Source organism: Bos grunniens, chromosome X (genome assembly GCF_055505025.1).
Source record: "Bos grunniens cultivar Pamir isolate PY7600 chromosome X, Bosgru_T2T1.0, whole genome shotgun sequence".
Taxonomy (NCBI): domain Eukaryota; kingdom Metazoa; phylum Chordata; class Mammalia; order Artiodactyla; family Bovidae; genus Bos; species Bos grunniens.
The window spans coordinates 130,296,807-130,313,347 of NC_141194.1; the positions used below are offsets into that span (position 1 = coordinate 130,296,807).

The 16,541-nt window shown below is 38.7% G+C and overlaps 1 protein-coding gene across 34 annotated transcripts in view; it reads left to right on the forward strand.

Annotated features, from left to right (window-relative positions):
* MBNL3 (muscleblind like splicing regulator 3) overlaps nucleotides 1-16,541 on the forward strand; it is a 121,141-nt gene that overhangs the window by 66,034 nt on the left and 38,566 nt on the right. For 5 of the 34 annotated variants that reach the window (XM_086387556.1, XM_086387563.1, XM_086387566.1 and 2 more), the window contains exon 1: nucleotides 16,397-16,415. The exons of 14 other annotated variants lie outside the window; for them this stretch is intronic. Coding sequence is in view for 2 of the 20 variants with exons in the window: in XM_086387572.1 (XP_086243698.1) it covers nucleotides 10,127-10,153 (27 nt within the window). In the remaining 18 variants the exon portion in view is untranslated. Of the gene's footprint in view, nucleotides 1-1,581; nucleotides 1,602-9,889; nucleotides 10,154-10,433; nucleotides 10,574-16,396; nucleotides 16,416-16,541 lie in introns of those variants that run through there. 15 more of the 34 variants (XM_086387577.1, XM_086387579.1, XM_086387581.1 and 12 more) reach the window with 9 other exon arrangements.

The window sequence follows — 16,541 nt, forward strand, 5'->3', positions numbered from 1 at the left end:
AAACACATAAGAAAAAAAAAAAAAATAACATTACTTCCTAGCCAGAGATTGTAGAGAAAAAAGAGAGAGAAATTTGGAGACATCTATCTATCGCTTCCCTGATAGCTCAGATGGTAAAGCATCTGCTTGCAATGCTCGAGACCCGGATTTGATCCATGGGTTGGGAAGATCCCCTGGGGAAGGAAATGGCAACCCACTCCAGTACTCTTGCCTGGAAAATTTCCATGGACTGAGGAGCCTGGTAGGCTACAGTCCATGGGGGTCACAAAGAGTCAGATACGACTGAGCGACTTCACTTTTCTTCTTTTCTTTCATCTATTGAGACAGGCTTTTCATTCTGAAATACTTCAGCTCTAATAATAATGTATTTGAAACAAAACCAGAATGAAAGTGTAATGAATAAAATAACATGCTAATGAAAGAGGGGGTGATAGAGAAAGGGAGACTCCCCCAGAGAGAGAATTATTTGTGCCATTTTTATCACAGATTCTAAACTCCATTATCAACTCCTTGGCTTTCCTTGAAGCAAAAATGAAGAACTGTGATTAATTATGGCTCAGAGACATCTCGTTCTCCCCATCAGATTTCTCCTCCTCTTCAATAGCATCTCTAGACCCCTATTTTAGCCACCTTTGATTTCTACCCCACTGTCTTCCTTTGATTTCTATCCCTTACTGTCAAGTGCTAGAGCCCCTCTCAGCAACAGTCCCCAGGCCCCTGCAATTGCAGGAGAGAGAAGATGTATAAACTCCTTGTAGGCAGGTTCCCTGCCTTACTCTTTGTGTCGTCCATAGTATCCAGCAGTCTTTTTACAGAGAGGTGCTTATTAACCAGTGTACTTTCTTTTATCAAGCAATAAGAACAATGCAGTTCAATACATTTTCCTCTCTACAGTAGTTATCAGAAAGCTCAGAGCTACACTTAGGGCCCAGCTGAAGCGATTAACCTTATCTAGCTTTTTGAAGTTTTTGATGTAATTGCCACCACCTTCCCCATTACATCACTCTGATTCTTTGCTGCTGCTAAGTCGCTTCAGTCGTGTCTGACTCTGTGCGACCCCATAGACGGCAGCCCACCAGGCTCCTCTGTCCCTGGGATTCTCCAGGCAAGAATACTGGAGTGAGTTGCCATTTCCTTCTCCAATGCGTGAAAGTGAAGTCACTCAGTCGTGTCCGACTCTTCACGACCCCATGGACTGCAGCCTACCAGGCTCCTCCGTCCATGGGATTTTCTAGGCAAGAGGACTGGAGTGGTGTGCCATTGCCTTCTTTAGGCCCATGATAATGGTGTTTTTGGAAATGTGTCCTTCTTATAAGAAGGACACATTTCCAAGCCATTTTGGGAGAATGTAGTTGTGTAACTAGTGAGAGGGCAAGGGAAGAGGTTAATTCTATTTCCAAATTTCTTATTTGCAGCTTATTAAGCTGTTTGAGTGTTTTTTATTTTTGACATGTCAATATATTACAAGCATTACGGTATTGCAAACTGGGGGCTTCAGTTTAAGTAAGCTGCCAGTGATACTCAGAAGTAAACTGCGTGCTGCTGAGACTACTCTTAATCAGAAGGGAAAGAATAGCGAATACTTGGAACTCCTTAGCAAGGTATTTATTTTCTTCACAATGAAAAGACGAACGTATCTTATGAGATGTCCTGTTTCCTTACTGCATCACTGCAGGGTACAACCGATGAACTTTGGTGCTTGCTTTGAGGTTTGGGAGTCTACCAATACTTCACCTTTTGGTTATCCATGTTGAAATGCTGTGGTCAACATTGTGTTGTTTGCTTGTCTAATGTGAAAAGTATTTCCTTCCTTTGAGCTTATCCTTTTTTTCCAAATACCTTTTCTGGGAGTGAAGAGAAGAGGTAGTGCTTTCAAATGAGTGTGGTTTCTGCAGTGTAGTAAAGGTATTAATTTATTGGAGAGCCAAGGAGAATTTACTAGAAAATCTTCTGCCTGCTTAAATTTGGGTACCTAACAAACATTTCAAAAGCACACCCTGGGGAGATTTGTAGAGCAAATACAGGCAACGTAGTACAGAGCTCTTAAGTACTTATCTCCATAGCTAATTGCACTACGTTTGTAAACAGAAAATGAATGTAAGTACAATAGAATTTTGAGAGGTCCAGTCCTTGTTTTTGCATGACCTGGACTGGCCTTCTTTTATGCGACTGCTAACATCATTACTGAGGTCAGAGATGTGGAATTAAGATATCAAAAGCCCTTTGATATGACCTTTTAGAAACTGAATTATCAGCAACATAAGAAAATGCTCAGTAAATGGCTCAATCTATTTTTGGATTAGACAGCTGCGTTCCCAGTGTTGGGAAAGTGTTGTTGGCTGACTGGCAGCACCACCTTCACCTGGGAACTTGGTAGAAATGTAAATTCTTGGGCCCCACCCAGAACTGCTGAATCACAAACTTTGAAGGTGAATCTGACAGTCTGTTTTAAAAGGCCCTCCTGAACACTCGAATTTGAGGACCACTAGTTTAGAGAAACCAGTGGCTCAGTTGGTAAAGAATCTGCCTGCAATGCCGGAGACCTGGATTCGATCCCTGGGTTGGGAAGATCCCCTGGAGAAGGAAATGACAACCCACTCCAGTATTCTTACCTGGAGAATTCCATGGACAGAGGAGCTGGGCAGGCTACAGTCCTTGGGATTGCAAAGAGTAGGACACGACTGTGTGACTAGCTTTCACTTTCACTGTCTAACAGTCCAGGAGAGTATCAACTAAGAATAATGTATCTCAGTTTCAGAATTCTCAGCAGTTATTATTCCTTCAATGCTTTTTCTTTTTTTCCACTTTTTTTTCAAATGGCCTCATCCTTGGCTTATTGTTTATATTCAGATCTGGTGGAAAGAAAATGACACATGTTCTGGAAGACATATATCTTTGGGAAAGTTATATTATTCTCCCCAGGGAGCACCACAATGCTTATTAGCTGAGAGAAGACATACTGCATGAGACGTACTGCACGAAAGAGCAGTTTACTTTTGTTGCTGTTCAGTCGCTCAGTTGTGTCCAACTCTGTTACACTCAGCATTTCTCAAAAAATATTTCACCACAGAACCCTCTTTTTGTGGAGCTCATGGAAACTTTCCGTGGAACATCTCATCACAGGTAGTTGGGCAAGAATACCATTGGTATGTAAATGTATGAAACCGAAAAGAAAAAGATTCTTTTAATCATTTGTCTATTGTAACACTTTGGAAGGATTAGTGACGTTTTTTATACTCCAAAAGCTCTAATGTAGGTGTCGCTAGCTGCCACAGGTGGACTTTCAAAATTTTATATGCAGCAAGTGTGGGGACAAAAAGGGTCTAGATATGTATATGGTATATATAATATGCGTTTGTATATAATATTTATTATTCTTTATAATAGAAATATATTCAATATAGTATTCAGTATAATGAGAATATTCAGTAAATGAATAAATATGTTCAAATGTGTTTCACATTTATGTGAGTTGCTCTTGGCTTCTAAGCAGTTGGCCTATTGAGAAGAAAAACAAGAAAAATGAAAAACTAGTTCAAATATTTAGAAACCGTTTTATAATGAGATTCATTTTTATTATTTTACCAACTTAGATGAATCATATTCAAAATCCCTTTGTGATAATTAATTATGTGTTAGAATTTTAAGCACCATTAATATCTTTTATAGCCTGTTATTTGTTTTGCTTTATCCTCCTAACTTTCTAGGAAAAAATGACTTGCCTGATTTTATTATTTTAATATGTGTTATAAATAAGATATAGATGGCCCCAATGGCTCAGTGGTAAAGAATCTGCAATGCAGGAGCCACGGAAGACATGGGTTCAATCCCTGGGTTGGGAAGATCCCCTGGAGGAGGAAATGGCAACCCACTTCAGTATTCTTGCCTGGAGAAATCCCATGGACAGAGGAGCCTTGTGGACGACAGTCCATGGGGTTGTAAAGAGTCAGACACTACTGAAGCGACTTAGCACAGCATAAATAAAATACAACAGCTGTTTTGGCAAAAATAAAATATAGAAAGTACCAACCAAAAAAAGTGACACTCCAAACTTTTTTATATGATAGAAATTACTTTGAATGTTTTATTCACTATTAATTCTATAGTGAATTTGTGTTGTGTGAGATCTTAAAGTAAGAAGCTTGTAATAGTAGAGAAGTGCCTCTTGACTAGATAAACTTGTCTTCTAAGTAGGCACTGGCTTATTGCCAGTTGTAAAGGGAGCAATAATTCCTTTCTCTTTTCACTTATTTCCAAGGATAAAATTAAAGCCTGGATCTGCTTCTTTACCCTCTGCTCTTTCACCTACCATTACCAGCGAGCTGCGGGACAGCAACTGTATAACAGTCTCCAGTTCTAAAAAGAGAAATGTCCTTGGTTTTTTAACACTGTATATAAATTCCCTCCCTAGGCACATGATAAGTTGTATTACAAAATCAAAAATTCCTCATATAATGATGCATTATTTTTTGTGGGGAAATCAAATGGTAAAACAGTTTGTAATCTATCAATTTTGAAAAAATTCACAGCAACAATTTTAGCTCTGTTGTAATGAACTAATGAAAATAAATTTTTTTTTCTGATTTGATCTCCAAAGCATACTAAACTTTACTTTTTCCCTTTGTCCTTTCAAAGTAGTTATGAAGTGTGTAGGAGCAGGAATTATTCCTAGAAAAACTAATTAACAGATTTGGAAAATAATTTAGTCGTGATCTAAAGGTAATTAGAATCCAGGGCATTTAAATCCCAGTTTAGCCCTCTTCCTAATAAAATACTACATTTATACTTAGTAAAATACTACATTCATATTAAAAATTTAGGTTTATTCCTGCTTTGTCTTGGAATAAATGCATTAGAAGTCAGAGTGTGAACTGCCGGTGACCTGATTCCAAACAGTAGATTCATTTCACCATTGGTTTTATTTATCATGATTATTTTCCCCATCAAATTGTCTTTGAAAGTATAAATACCCTTTTGGACTCTACATGTTCAATTGTGTAGTCACTTATAAGATCTAGATTCCCTGCTATATATATCATCAGTAAATATCTAGAACATTTTGACTTTTCTAAGCTGTGGAAAAACCTCAATGATAAGTTAGATTGAATAGAATTGATACGTTGACATCATATTTATATGTTTACCTGATGGATCCCCATGTTAATTTGCATTTGAAGTCTTCAGTCTTATTTTGTGAATAATGTTTACTTAACCAAAAATAAATTGACCATATAGAAAAGAAAATAAACATAACTCTTGCTTACAGGCTGAGTGGAAGCACTGGAAACAACAAATCCTAGTTCCCAGGTTCCCATATCATCACCCCATGTAGCACTTTGTCTGGTCATTAAAATCAGGTCCCCCCTAAAACTGAACCTTTGGTGGCATGTCTTTCGTGAGGTGTGTGTGAATTCTTATTTGTCTGTGTTCTTTGTGGAATGAAATGCTTCAGAAGAACACTTTGTACTTCTTTGCAATAAATTCAATCTTCTGTCATTGTTTGGGATCTTCTCTGCTTTGTCATAGTGTTGAACCTACAGCCCTCAGCACTTTTTGTAGTCTGAGTAAACCTGCTTCTAAATGGCCCTGCCGTGTTCCTGTTTTTAATTCTTCTTTTAGTGTGGCAATAATAATAGTCCCAAAAGGCACACAACCAGACCTTTCACCGAGCCCCACTTCTATCCATTCTCTATGTCCATGGGGTTTTCAGGACTGTTACTCTTGTCAGGCTGTGGTCATTTGTGCTTAAGTTTTCATAACCCAGCTCCTGATTCCAGGACACTGCTTCTTCCAGACCAACTGGCAACATTCCTATTATGTATTTACTAAAAAGCTGTGCTAAGAGATGAGATATCTGTACTAATTGTTCTGCTTTGGTTAGGATAAAAGACTTAATAATGCGTTTAAAGCCGTTTGAACAGTGCCCAGCACATGGTAAATACACAGTAAAGTTATTCAGGTGGATGTGGTGTAAAAAAAACACTGGACATTCAGTTACCTTGTCTTACTCATTCTCAAGTCACCCAAGATGCCCAGGTACTTAACAAAACAGGCCACTTGGCATACATTCACCATTTGAATAGTTTGGGGACATAGCTGACAGCCAGTTGGTATGTAATCTTTATTATAATCTTAGACGGGAAAATAGTGACCAGAACACTGGAAATATTTGAACAAGTTCGTTCTTCAGTTTAGCACACCGAGATGCTGGGAAGCACTCGTGTACATGTTCAAATCCCAGCTCTGCTGCCTTACTTCTGTTACCTTGCGCGTGTTCCTTCCGCTCTCTGTGCCTCAGTTTTTCAGTAGAGCACTGACTTCCTAGGGTTATACTGTGTAGATTACAGGAGGTAATGCACAGACAGCACTTTGAACAGTGTCTGACATATGGTAAATATACTACAAAGTCAGCTGATATTCAAGTGGACATGGTGTGAAAAAGATGCCAACCCAAACAGCGTTCAGTAAAGCCCGCAAATGAGTTGTACTTTTATGACTACTTTCATGAAATTAGTAGAAAATATAATTTTACAAGGGCCCCAACCTGGTCTCTAAATGTGGGTCAATAATCATCACATGCCAAGGAACATGAGCTAAACCTGTAGATACCATTACTCTGTAGCCCACTCATAAAAGGTCAGAATTAGTTCGCATCTGAAGGGGGTCATTTGACCTTATATGCCAGAGTCTAGTATATAAAATCAGTGTAAAACATAAAACAACGTTAAATGCTCCACTTATCTTCAGGAGAAAAATAAGTGTGAAATATTAGCACACTTATATATATATTTTTTTTACATGGCCTAGTTTACTTCATTGTATCACTTGATCAAATATTCTTCTAGAATGAAATCTGGTTTACCTTGTATAAGAGACACATAAACTGGACTCTATTTCGGCAAGACACCTTTTGTGAAGTTTTCTAATTTTATTCTGATTTTCAGGAAAGGCACAACAAAGCTAATTAAAAGGCAGGGACTAGATCTCAGAAACCTTGCTGTGCTCTAGAGGGTTTATGTTTTTAAGAAACACTGCATCCTTACAAACATTCTGTTCTCCCCATAATTCTTGTTCTAACTGCTTAAACTGACTTGTGGAGTACAATTAATAGATTTTTTAAAACTAATTAACTTTTGCTGTCCTTTGCTTCACTTTGTTTTAGATGTGGAGACAGGCATTCTCTGGCAGAGGTCTTATTTCAACTTCTCTGTAAAGCTATGAGAGTTTTATGGTTGAGGGATTGATTTATTTTAAAACATAAAACTTCCACTTATCATTTTATCTTCTTTAAACAAGCCCATTTCTAGTTACATTGTTTGTGGATGGCCTTGTTTAGTTCTTTAAATACCAGGAACAGTTTCATCATCATCAAATATTAACTGCTCGCTGAAAGCAAAAGGTGAGTTTAACAAGGTTGCCATATTTACCAAGTGAAACTGAGAGAAGATCATTGTAAAACATTTCTTTTAAAAAAGTAGTCTTAGTAGTTTCATCAAGAAGTTTTCTAATTCTGTTCACATCTCTGAAATACACTTTGGATGTAACAGTATATTTGGTAGATATTCAGGCCAGGCAGAATAGATCTTTATTTTTAAAGAGAAAGAATTTATATCAATAAACTGCTTGTTTTTATGTCAGAACAAAAACAGCAACTTGGCCTAATAAAGAATCACTTGGCAAAAAAAAATAGCCACTTTATTTAAATACACACTGCATTTGGAATTTGGAGCTTTCTTTGGAGATTGTCTGATACTCTTAAATGCCTACAGTTTTAATAACAAGTTAGTGTAAAGGGATATTTCAGCAGGACTTTTGGTGATAAAAAATATATTATCATTAACAAAATGTAGACTTAATCCATGCCTCTGAGTATTCTCATGGCAGTCCGTGTCACCCAGTAAACCTTTCTGCTTGGAAGCTTCATATTTGTTACTAATTAGGTAGTTGGGTAGGAGCGTGAGCTTATTTTAAAGTGCATACATTTGGCTCTATTGTTTGAAATATTTCTACTTATGAATTTAGCAAGACCCTGTAAACAGCCATTTGGTATGCTTTTAAATTTCTTTATCTGAAAGAAAACTTACGTTTAGGAAAAAGAAAAAGAGCGAGATGGGGACTGATTTTCATCTCTGTGCCTCTAATTTCAAAAATACATAGGTAAATCAATAACTATATTTGTCCTTTATATAACCTCTGGGTGGAGGGGTAGTGACTGACTCTAGAGATGTAATTATTTAATTTATTCTTAGCAGCATACTGAGCTCTGCAAAGATAAATTGTTTAAATCTAAACAATAATCAGTGCCTTTCTCACCTTTTACTCCCCTCGGTTTGCAAGATACTTGTCTACATTTAATTCTTCTTTGAAACTTTCTTTTTACTTCGAGACAGGAAATTTAATTTTGCCAAGTGGAAACCGCAAGGCTTAAGTTTAGTGCACAACTAAGACCCTTAGGAATTGAAGGGATTGCCAAATACCTTCTGACTTCCCAAGTTTTAGTGCCGTTAGAACTCACTAGAGACCCTTAAGTCATGGAAAACCTAAGGTAACTGGCATGGTTTCAAGGGTTAGAAGTCACAGTGTAGGAAAGCCAGTTAGACAGAGAAGGCTTGAAGTTGTGGTTTTCAAAGTTGCCTGAGTGAAGCATTCAAACAAAAGAAGAAAGTGCAGCAGCCTTTTGGAAAGCTCTGGCAGAACTTACAACTTTGGCCAGGGGTGCTGGGAAGCTGACTGTGGGATCTTTGTAGCCATCATAGGAAAAATCTCCATCTTGTTAGCTGTGTGGAGATCAAATATGGACAGAAATGTTCAATGTCATTTTAACAGGCCATCCAGTTCCTTGGAGTTCACTGAATGCCATGGGGCTTGCTTTGAGTTTTAAAAGGAGGAAGTTAAATTAGTATTTTCATAAGGATTCTCTAATGAAATATGTTACAGGGTATCTTAGGGGAAAAAAAATGAGGGAATGGTTTCTGCGACTGAACTGTGTTTCTTAGTTAAAGACCGGCCGATTTCTTTATTTAGGACATGTGAGAGGGAACCTTTACTCAGCTCTGGTGGACTGTTCATCTCCAAGAGGGAAACAGAGTGTGCCATTCCTTACAAGTATTTCACCAGGAAGCTCAGTTTCTGAGCCTCCTCTCTTAGGAATATTACACAGACTGATTTCTAAGAGCCTTTCCAGCTTTACCATTTAATGTTTTTATGACATGTTGTCTATAAACATATAAGCTTCCCCAGTGAAGTGCAATTTCCTTCTCTCTGATCTAATTCTGACTCTTTGATAATCCCAACAAAAGAGCCTGAAATCTTAATAAAAAAAACTTTAGGACTGTGTCTCGTAACTGATTCCTGAATTTTCACCACTGCCACTTTTGTGTTATACCTAGTCTGTCATGCGGGGCTGTTATGAATCACCGTTTTTCCTGAATATATTATTTTGTTCATTAGAATTAACCATGTTCCTCTATATCTGCCTCTGTTTTAATATGAGTAATCAAGGCTTGACTGTAAAAGACATCTATGCAAATAATGGCTATTCATGCCGTTTTTTGCACGTTGTGAATATGTATCTGCATCCATCTTCTGTGTGCTTGTAGAAACATGATGCTTAAGCAGATGTTTTCCTGGGCTTCACTGGATGACTTTTGCTTGAATTTGAGTATGCCACCGACAGGACTGAAGAAATGAAAGTTAATCTGCTCTCCTCTCCCTCCCCCTGCTAAAAAAAAAAAAAACAACTTTAAAACATAAAAGCCTCCTCTTCCTGTAATAATTCATATGTTCAAGAAAATTTATATAGACTTAAAGAGTCAGGAGATCGGCACAGTGGTCACTCACCACGCCCTCCCCCCATCCTAGTCTAAAGGAGGAGCTCTGGCAGGCAGGCATCAAAGTCATTTGAATACACAGTTGTTGCGCCACAGTGGTTGGGAAAGTGGAGTGGCTGACTGGGTAGGGAGCCGTGTGAAGCTTTTGGTGGGAGGAGCCAGGGAGTAAAAAATTGCTTTCTCCAACAGTCAACTTCCTTAAATTCCTTGCAGCTGGTCAGGTAAGCTGGGACTGAGAGGGCCTTCTGCTTTGCTCTGGGGGAACTGAAGGCCTAGTAGAGCCTAGGCTGTTTCCAATGGAGGGGGCTGCTTATGACCTTAAGGTAAAGGGAGGTAAATGGGTTTTTGAGGATTTGACTTTATTTAGCTTAACTCACTGGAGTGGACGAATAGATAGGGAGAGGGTTGCCAGATAATATTTCGTATGGGGCATACTTATCCTAAAAAAAATGAGTCCTTGTTTATGGGAAATTCAAATTTGATTGGGAGTCCTGTGTTTTCATTTGATAAATCTGGCAACCGTAGATGTGAGCCCAGATGGAAGCCCTAGCCGGGAAGAAAGGGTACAGGCAGCCAGTGTCCATTCTGTCCTGGTTCTGAGTCGCTGTAGTGACTGGACGGGTGTCCAGAAAAGGGAGCCGAGGCAATGCTGAGAGCCAGAGATCTGACTGCCTAAGGGTGGAGGGAGACACCCCTTTTATGTTGCTTCCTAAGAAGCCTATGTAGCAAGTAGCTTCTTGAAGGTGCATGATTTTCTGTGTATTTTAATTCTTGGAGTAACAAATTCAATGTCATTCTTTTCATTCTTTCCTCTTTTTCTGTGTTTTAATGACATTTTCTGTTGGCAGCCAACAACTACTTTAAAGACAGCTTCCATGAATACTTAGCATCAGAAACGCCTCTGACTTTTGGTAACTCGGTACCTGTGTGCTTCAGTTGTTTGGGGATTTTAATTTGATTCTGGTTGTCTGTTTTGTAAACAGAGATGATACATTCCTGAGGAACATATTGAACAGATATCACATTTTTCTCAAGCAACTGAAGGTGTTAGACCACAGGGGGAAAAATTGGGAAGTGGGCAGGGAGCAGACCTGGGGTATTGGGGAGGCAGGCTTGGTTTCACTATGAACAGCAACTATGATTTTTGGTGTTATTTGTTCTTCAGAAAAAGTTCAAGCTCATGATTATTTGAGAATCAATGTTCAACGTGAATACAGCTGAATTATGGGTCTTAAGCACAGCAGAAACATTTTTGTTGTAAGAGGTCAGTAGAGATGCACAGGAAGGCCTCACCCGGTGTGATTATCCTAAAGCCTTATATTCCACCTTTGTCTAAGTAGCTTCAGGGAATTTGACTTGCAGCTGGTTAGAGAAATGAAGAGTGGGAATGGAGCAGTTGGAGGAGGCACTTTATTCTAAACTGACCCTCGAAAAGCAGTGCTCCCCTTGGGCAGGCCCAGGTGCTGATTAAATATGAATCTGCTGCAGGTTCCTTTATTCAGTTTTATAGGGGCTCTATATCCTGGGCGGTTCTTGTGACCACAGACCCCTGGGAATTATACCAGGGTTTGTGTCTGCGTGCCTTGGGTTCGTAACATTTCTGATTCAGTGTATACTGAATGACCAGGAATTTTCAGCCATGATGGTCACATACATGTCAGAGTATATATTCATTTAAAAAAATAAGCAGTAACAAATGAACTATTTACTATACCTGAATAAAATAACGGTTCATTTGAATCAGAAAACCAGGAACAGCCTCAGTCATGTGTTGGCTATTGTTCTCTTCTGGAGGAAGAAGAAAGAACTTAGGGAAGGAAATAGCAAGAGAAGCAATTAGGCTTCTAAGGCAGGCTTAGTGTGATACCCTATAAAATTATTCCCACAAAGTTTATCCACTCAGCAAACTTTTATAGAGTAGTCACTATTCACCAGGCACAGAAACAGCCCTGGAGGTTCAAAGATGAGGAAGATACAGTCTTGCCTTTAAACAAACTCAAAGTCAAATGGGGAGATAGGCATGCAAACAATTTATCAATGTACACAGTGATAAGTGCCATGATAAAACTGAGTACAAGATGCAGCTGGAAGCACAAACGAGGGAGAGATAAAAGGGAGTGGAGGAGTGGGGGTGGGAACATGGTTTCAGGAAAATCTTTATAGAGAAAGAGTCATTTGAACTGAAAATCCATATTGGGTAGTGAGAGTCTGGAAACTTGGCTTCTGTCCGTACTGAGCTGCTTGTTAATTAGGACGAGCCACATCATCAATTTGGCCTTCACTTTCTCTGTAAGATAAAGGTGCAGGAGATGTTCCTTAAAATCCGGTTCAGCCCTACATGTTTCAGTTCTGGTAATCAGGTTATCTCGTGGGCTGTTGCAGAGAACAACAGTGTGATTGTTGAGTTCCTCCTCCCTTCATCTTTTGGAGGTCACCATTCGAAAGCTTTCTTGAGGCAGATAGGCAAGAAAATTCTTCTGCTCTCCTCCCAGCTTCTTACTTATTCAGACTTGGTCTCTGGTTTGCACCAAAGTCATTGCCCTCTGTATATGTATATGGGATGTCAAGAAAGCAGAGTTCATGAGTTTGGGATGAGCAGATGCAAAATATTATACAGAGAATGGATAAACAACAAGCTCCTACTGTATAGCTCAGAGAACTATATTCAATATCCTGTGATAAGCCAGCATGGAAAAGAATATGAAAAAGAATATATATATATATATATATATAAAACTTAAATCACTTTGCTGTACAGCAGAAATTAACACAATATTGTGAATCAGCTAGACTTCAATAACAAAAAAAAAAGGAAAGCAGAGTTCAGAAGAGATGCGGTGCTGACTTGGGGGGGCGGTAGAGTGCTTGCCTGCCCTCTCCATGGTGGAGGGACGGTCAGCCTCATTAATTTTGCCTTCAGTATACTCAGGAAGTGGTTTATTAAAGCCTTTTTAAAGAAAGATTTTTTTGTCTGTATCCCAAGTTTAAATTGAGTTGTATGTAAGATTTTAAGGATGCTTTTTGTGCATATATTCATAAATGGTACAATTCTGGAGGATACACATTTTTATAAAAACAACTCTTAAGAGAAAGAAAGTGGGAAATTGCCATTAGTGTGTTGATATCTGGTGATACTCAGTTTATGTTGATGTTGCCTTTTAGCTGTTTCAGATTGTTCCTAGCCTTAAAAGGTCCGTGATGGTTGTAGGAACCATGCAACCTAGTACGGATCATGTGTTGATTGTTCCTAGCCTTAAAAGGTCCATGAGGGTTGTAGGAACCAGGCAACCTAGTACGGATCATGTGTTATTCTAAAATCACTGTTACTTCCTCTGAGAAGCCATGTCCATGCATGTAAGTATGTTTTAGTTGGGCAGTATAATCAAGAGGTTTTTTCATTTAATACATGATCATTAAAATGAAATCATTTTCTTATAGAAATCAAATCACCTATTTGTTGGCTTTATTTAACATTTAACTCTAGGTAGTGTAGCAGAGCAATGAGATGTCTTTGAAAAGGTAATCCAGTTATTATTGCATTTGAGAGGTTCCCCTCCGCCTCCCATAATTCCTAATGTATTTGAAGAAGCAAGTCATTCTGCAAACAGCTGTTCCTGTTAAGATACTGGTGACTGACAAAGGGTAATTTTCAGCTTCCTGGGGTCCTTTTCTTATTCTGATGGATGGTAGAGCTTTGTCTCATGAACATAAAAAAGTACTTTTCACAGGAGTTTTCTACCACCAAGTGCCTGGAAAGTCTTGTCTCTGACAGACTCATTCTCAAAACTCCCAAGACTTAGGTGGGATTTGAATGTCTACAATGCTACTTTTCTCTTTCAGTCGAAGGCTTTGTACTGTGAAAAGCCTGAAGGTAAGGAAAAGGAATAGATTGAATTTTGGAGGTTTTATGAATGCTCTGCAACTTTTTCCTTTGTCTGTCATCAACTTTTTGATGTATTTCAGAAATTTCATTGGTCATTTTCTCCCCGTGCTGCTTTTTGGGTGTTTTTTTTTTTTTTTTTTCAAAGAGAGTAGATGGAATAGGGGAGCAGGGAGATGTGTAGATATAGTAACACTTATTTCAGCAGAGAATCACTTTCTTATCAAATCACTTTGCTATTTTCTTGACTCAGTATCACAGTGAAAGATCTGATGAGAATGATTTGTTTTTAAGGCCAAAGGAAATGGAAAAGGCGTGAAATTGAGGCAAGCCTAAATGAGCTTGCACTCTGATTTCTTTAATTTTGTGAGTCTGCACTGAGCACATGGCAACTCTTGAACCTGTGGGTCTAGAAGGAGGTTGGACACCACTGACTTGGCTTGGGAAACCCAACAGGTGATATTTTCCTGCCAAGATAGCTTCTGGGCTGTTACAGACCTGGTGTGATAGTCTTGTGGCCCATTCACAGTGCTTAGCTGGCCTCTGGAAAACTTCACAGTCACTGGTTTTCCAAAGGACAGAAAAACAATAAGTGATTACATACTGTGGTGGGCAAATCCATCCTTTGCCTCCACCCCATCTCATCCATACGTGCTTATGAAATCCTTAATCCCCTACAGGGACTAAAAGCAAATGTTAGCAAATGTCAAAAACAAAGTTTGCCACCCCCTCCCCAACTCCAATAAAAGTATTTTGCCCTATAATTAAGTTTGGGCGTCTTGAAGAATGAATACAGAGGAGATTTATTGCTACCAAGTGTTGTACATATAAATATATTACCCTGAGTCCTAAAGTTGTTTTGAAAAAATTTAAGGGGCTTGGCTTTCTTTTGAAATATTGTATTTCACAGATAACATTGATATTAAATTATTTGGTCTCATCTATTGTTTCGATTGAAAATGCAGGTTTTTTTTTTTCTCTTTTATAAGTGTTCTTTAACATAAGCAGCAATCTCTGGTAAGGTAGTGTTGTGCATTTGCATTGTTATAGAATTAAATTATGGATTCTGTCATTCAAAAAAGAATGCTTTATAAATCAAGTACAATCTCATAACTAAGATGAGTAAGTTTTTTTAAAATCTTAGGCTGCGTCATATTCCATACTTTAGTTTTATAACCTACCTTGATGTGATTTTTAAAGTGTAATTCTTTTTTTTTTTTTCTATTTCTGTATACTGTGTTTGCTTGGTAAAAATCTCATTAGTTTCCCAAGAAAAAACTTAAGAAAACTTATTATTTGTAAAGGACAGTAATGTAAAAGCGCAGAGGCAGGTAGCAAGCCTTTATCTGTACATTGGCAGGAAATGGTCCAAATAAACCCTGTTCTCTCCCGCCCTCCTCTCCCCTCTTGATTACATTCAATGTAAATGATGTTAAAAGTCTACCCTACCTGGAGGGAGGTGGGAGTGGAGTTCAGGGTGGGGAACACGTGTATGCCCGGGGCAGATTCAAGTTGATGCGTGGCAGAACCAATACAATATTGTAAAGTAATTAGCCTCCAATTAAAATAAATTAATCAAAAGATCCCTCTAAACTGTTAACAAATGGCAAAAACTTATTGTATTCCTTTTCCTTTAAAAAAAAATAATCTATTGTTTTTTGAATTCCGGAGTATAAGAGACTGTCCTCGTCTGATTGGGGGTGGGTTACAGATTGTGTCCTATTTAAATGGTTATGGTTGTGTTTGCCACTGGTCAGGGTAAACTATCAAGGTGGGTTTGTGATCCTAAGGCAGTCCTGCTCAGCAAGAGCCTGGTTTCTTTTTTCAGTGCTGCTATGCACCTATCTCAAAGCCTGGGAACTGGAGCAATAGTCCTAAATGCTAGTAGGCAGGAAGACAAAAGATAGTCTAAGGAGAAGGAAGGTCAGGAGTAAGTTATTTAGAGCTGGTTAGGGGGAAGGATTTCTAAATGCAACTGCAGTTAGTGATTTTAAAAAAGGCCTGAAATTCAGAAGAGAGGTCAGAGATAGAGATCGAGATTTAAGATCTGAGCAATTGCAGTGAGAGATGAAACTTTACCCGGACTTTATTTCTCCAGGGGAAAGAGAATAAAGAGGAGAGCAAAGGATTTAGGACTCTCCCTTGGGGAAGTAGGAGGAGAAAGAGAAACCCTAAAACTGCCATGCTTGGCTGTGGAAGGCTCCACGTGCCACCAGTTCCCTTGAGCTGTTAATTTTGACCCAGATAATCCCAGTTACGCTGGGTAAAGAATCTAGAGACTGAAATCGTTGTGACTATCTTTGCCTTGCAGTAGATGTAAAGAGAATTAACATTTTCTCTTAGGGGGACATGTTAATGGAGTGGGGGGACTTCCATTTCCGCCAGTTTTAGTGCATATAAGGATTTCCTTGGGGCTTCCCTTGGGGCTCAGCTGGTAAAGAATCCGCCTGCAATATGAGAGACCTGGGTTTGGGAAGATGTCGTGGCAAAGGGAAAGGCTACCCACTCCAGTATTCTGGCCTGGAGAATTCCCTGGACTGTATTGTCCATGGGGTCACGAAGAGGCAGACACAACTGAGCGACTTTCACTTCAATTACAGTCCTTATGTGTGCTGAAATTATGTGGTTGTTCCTACCTTTATGAGTTCAGGAGGACTGAGTTCATACCACCCTCAACTCTACCGATAAATGCTTTCTTTTCTAAGGTATGTTGAAACTAAGAAATTGTTTGATTTTATAAATAATTTGATTAAAAATAAATTGATCAAATTGGAGAAACAGAATGAGAAGCCTAATGGAAAATAATAGTGGCTACCTTTATTTATCAAGCT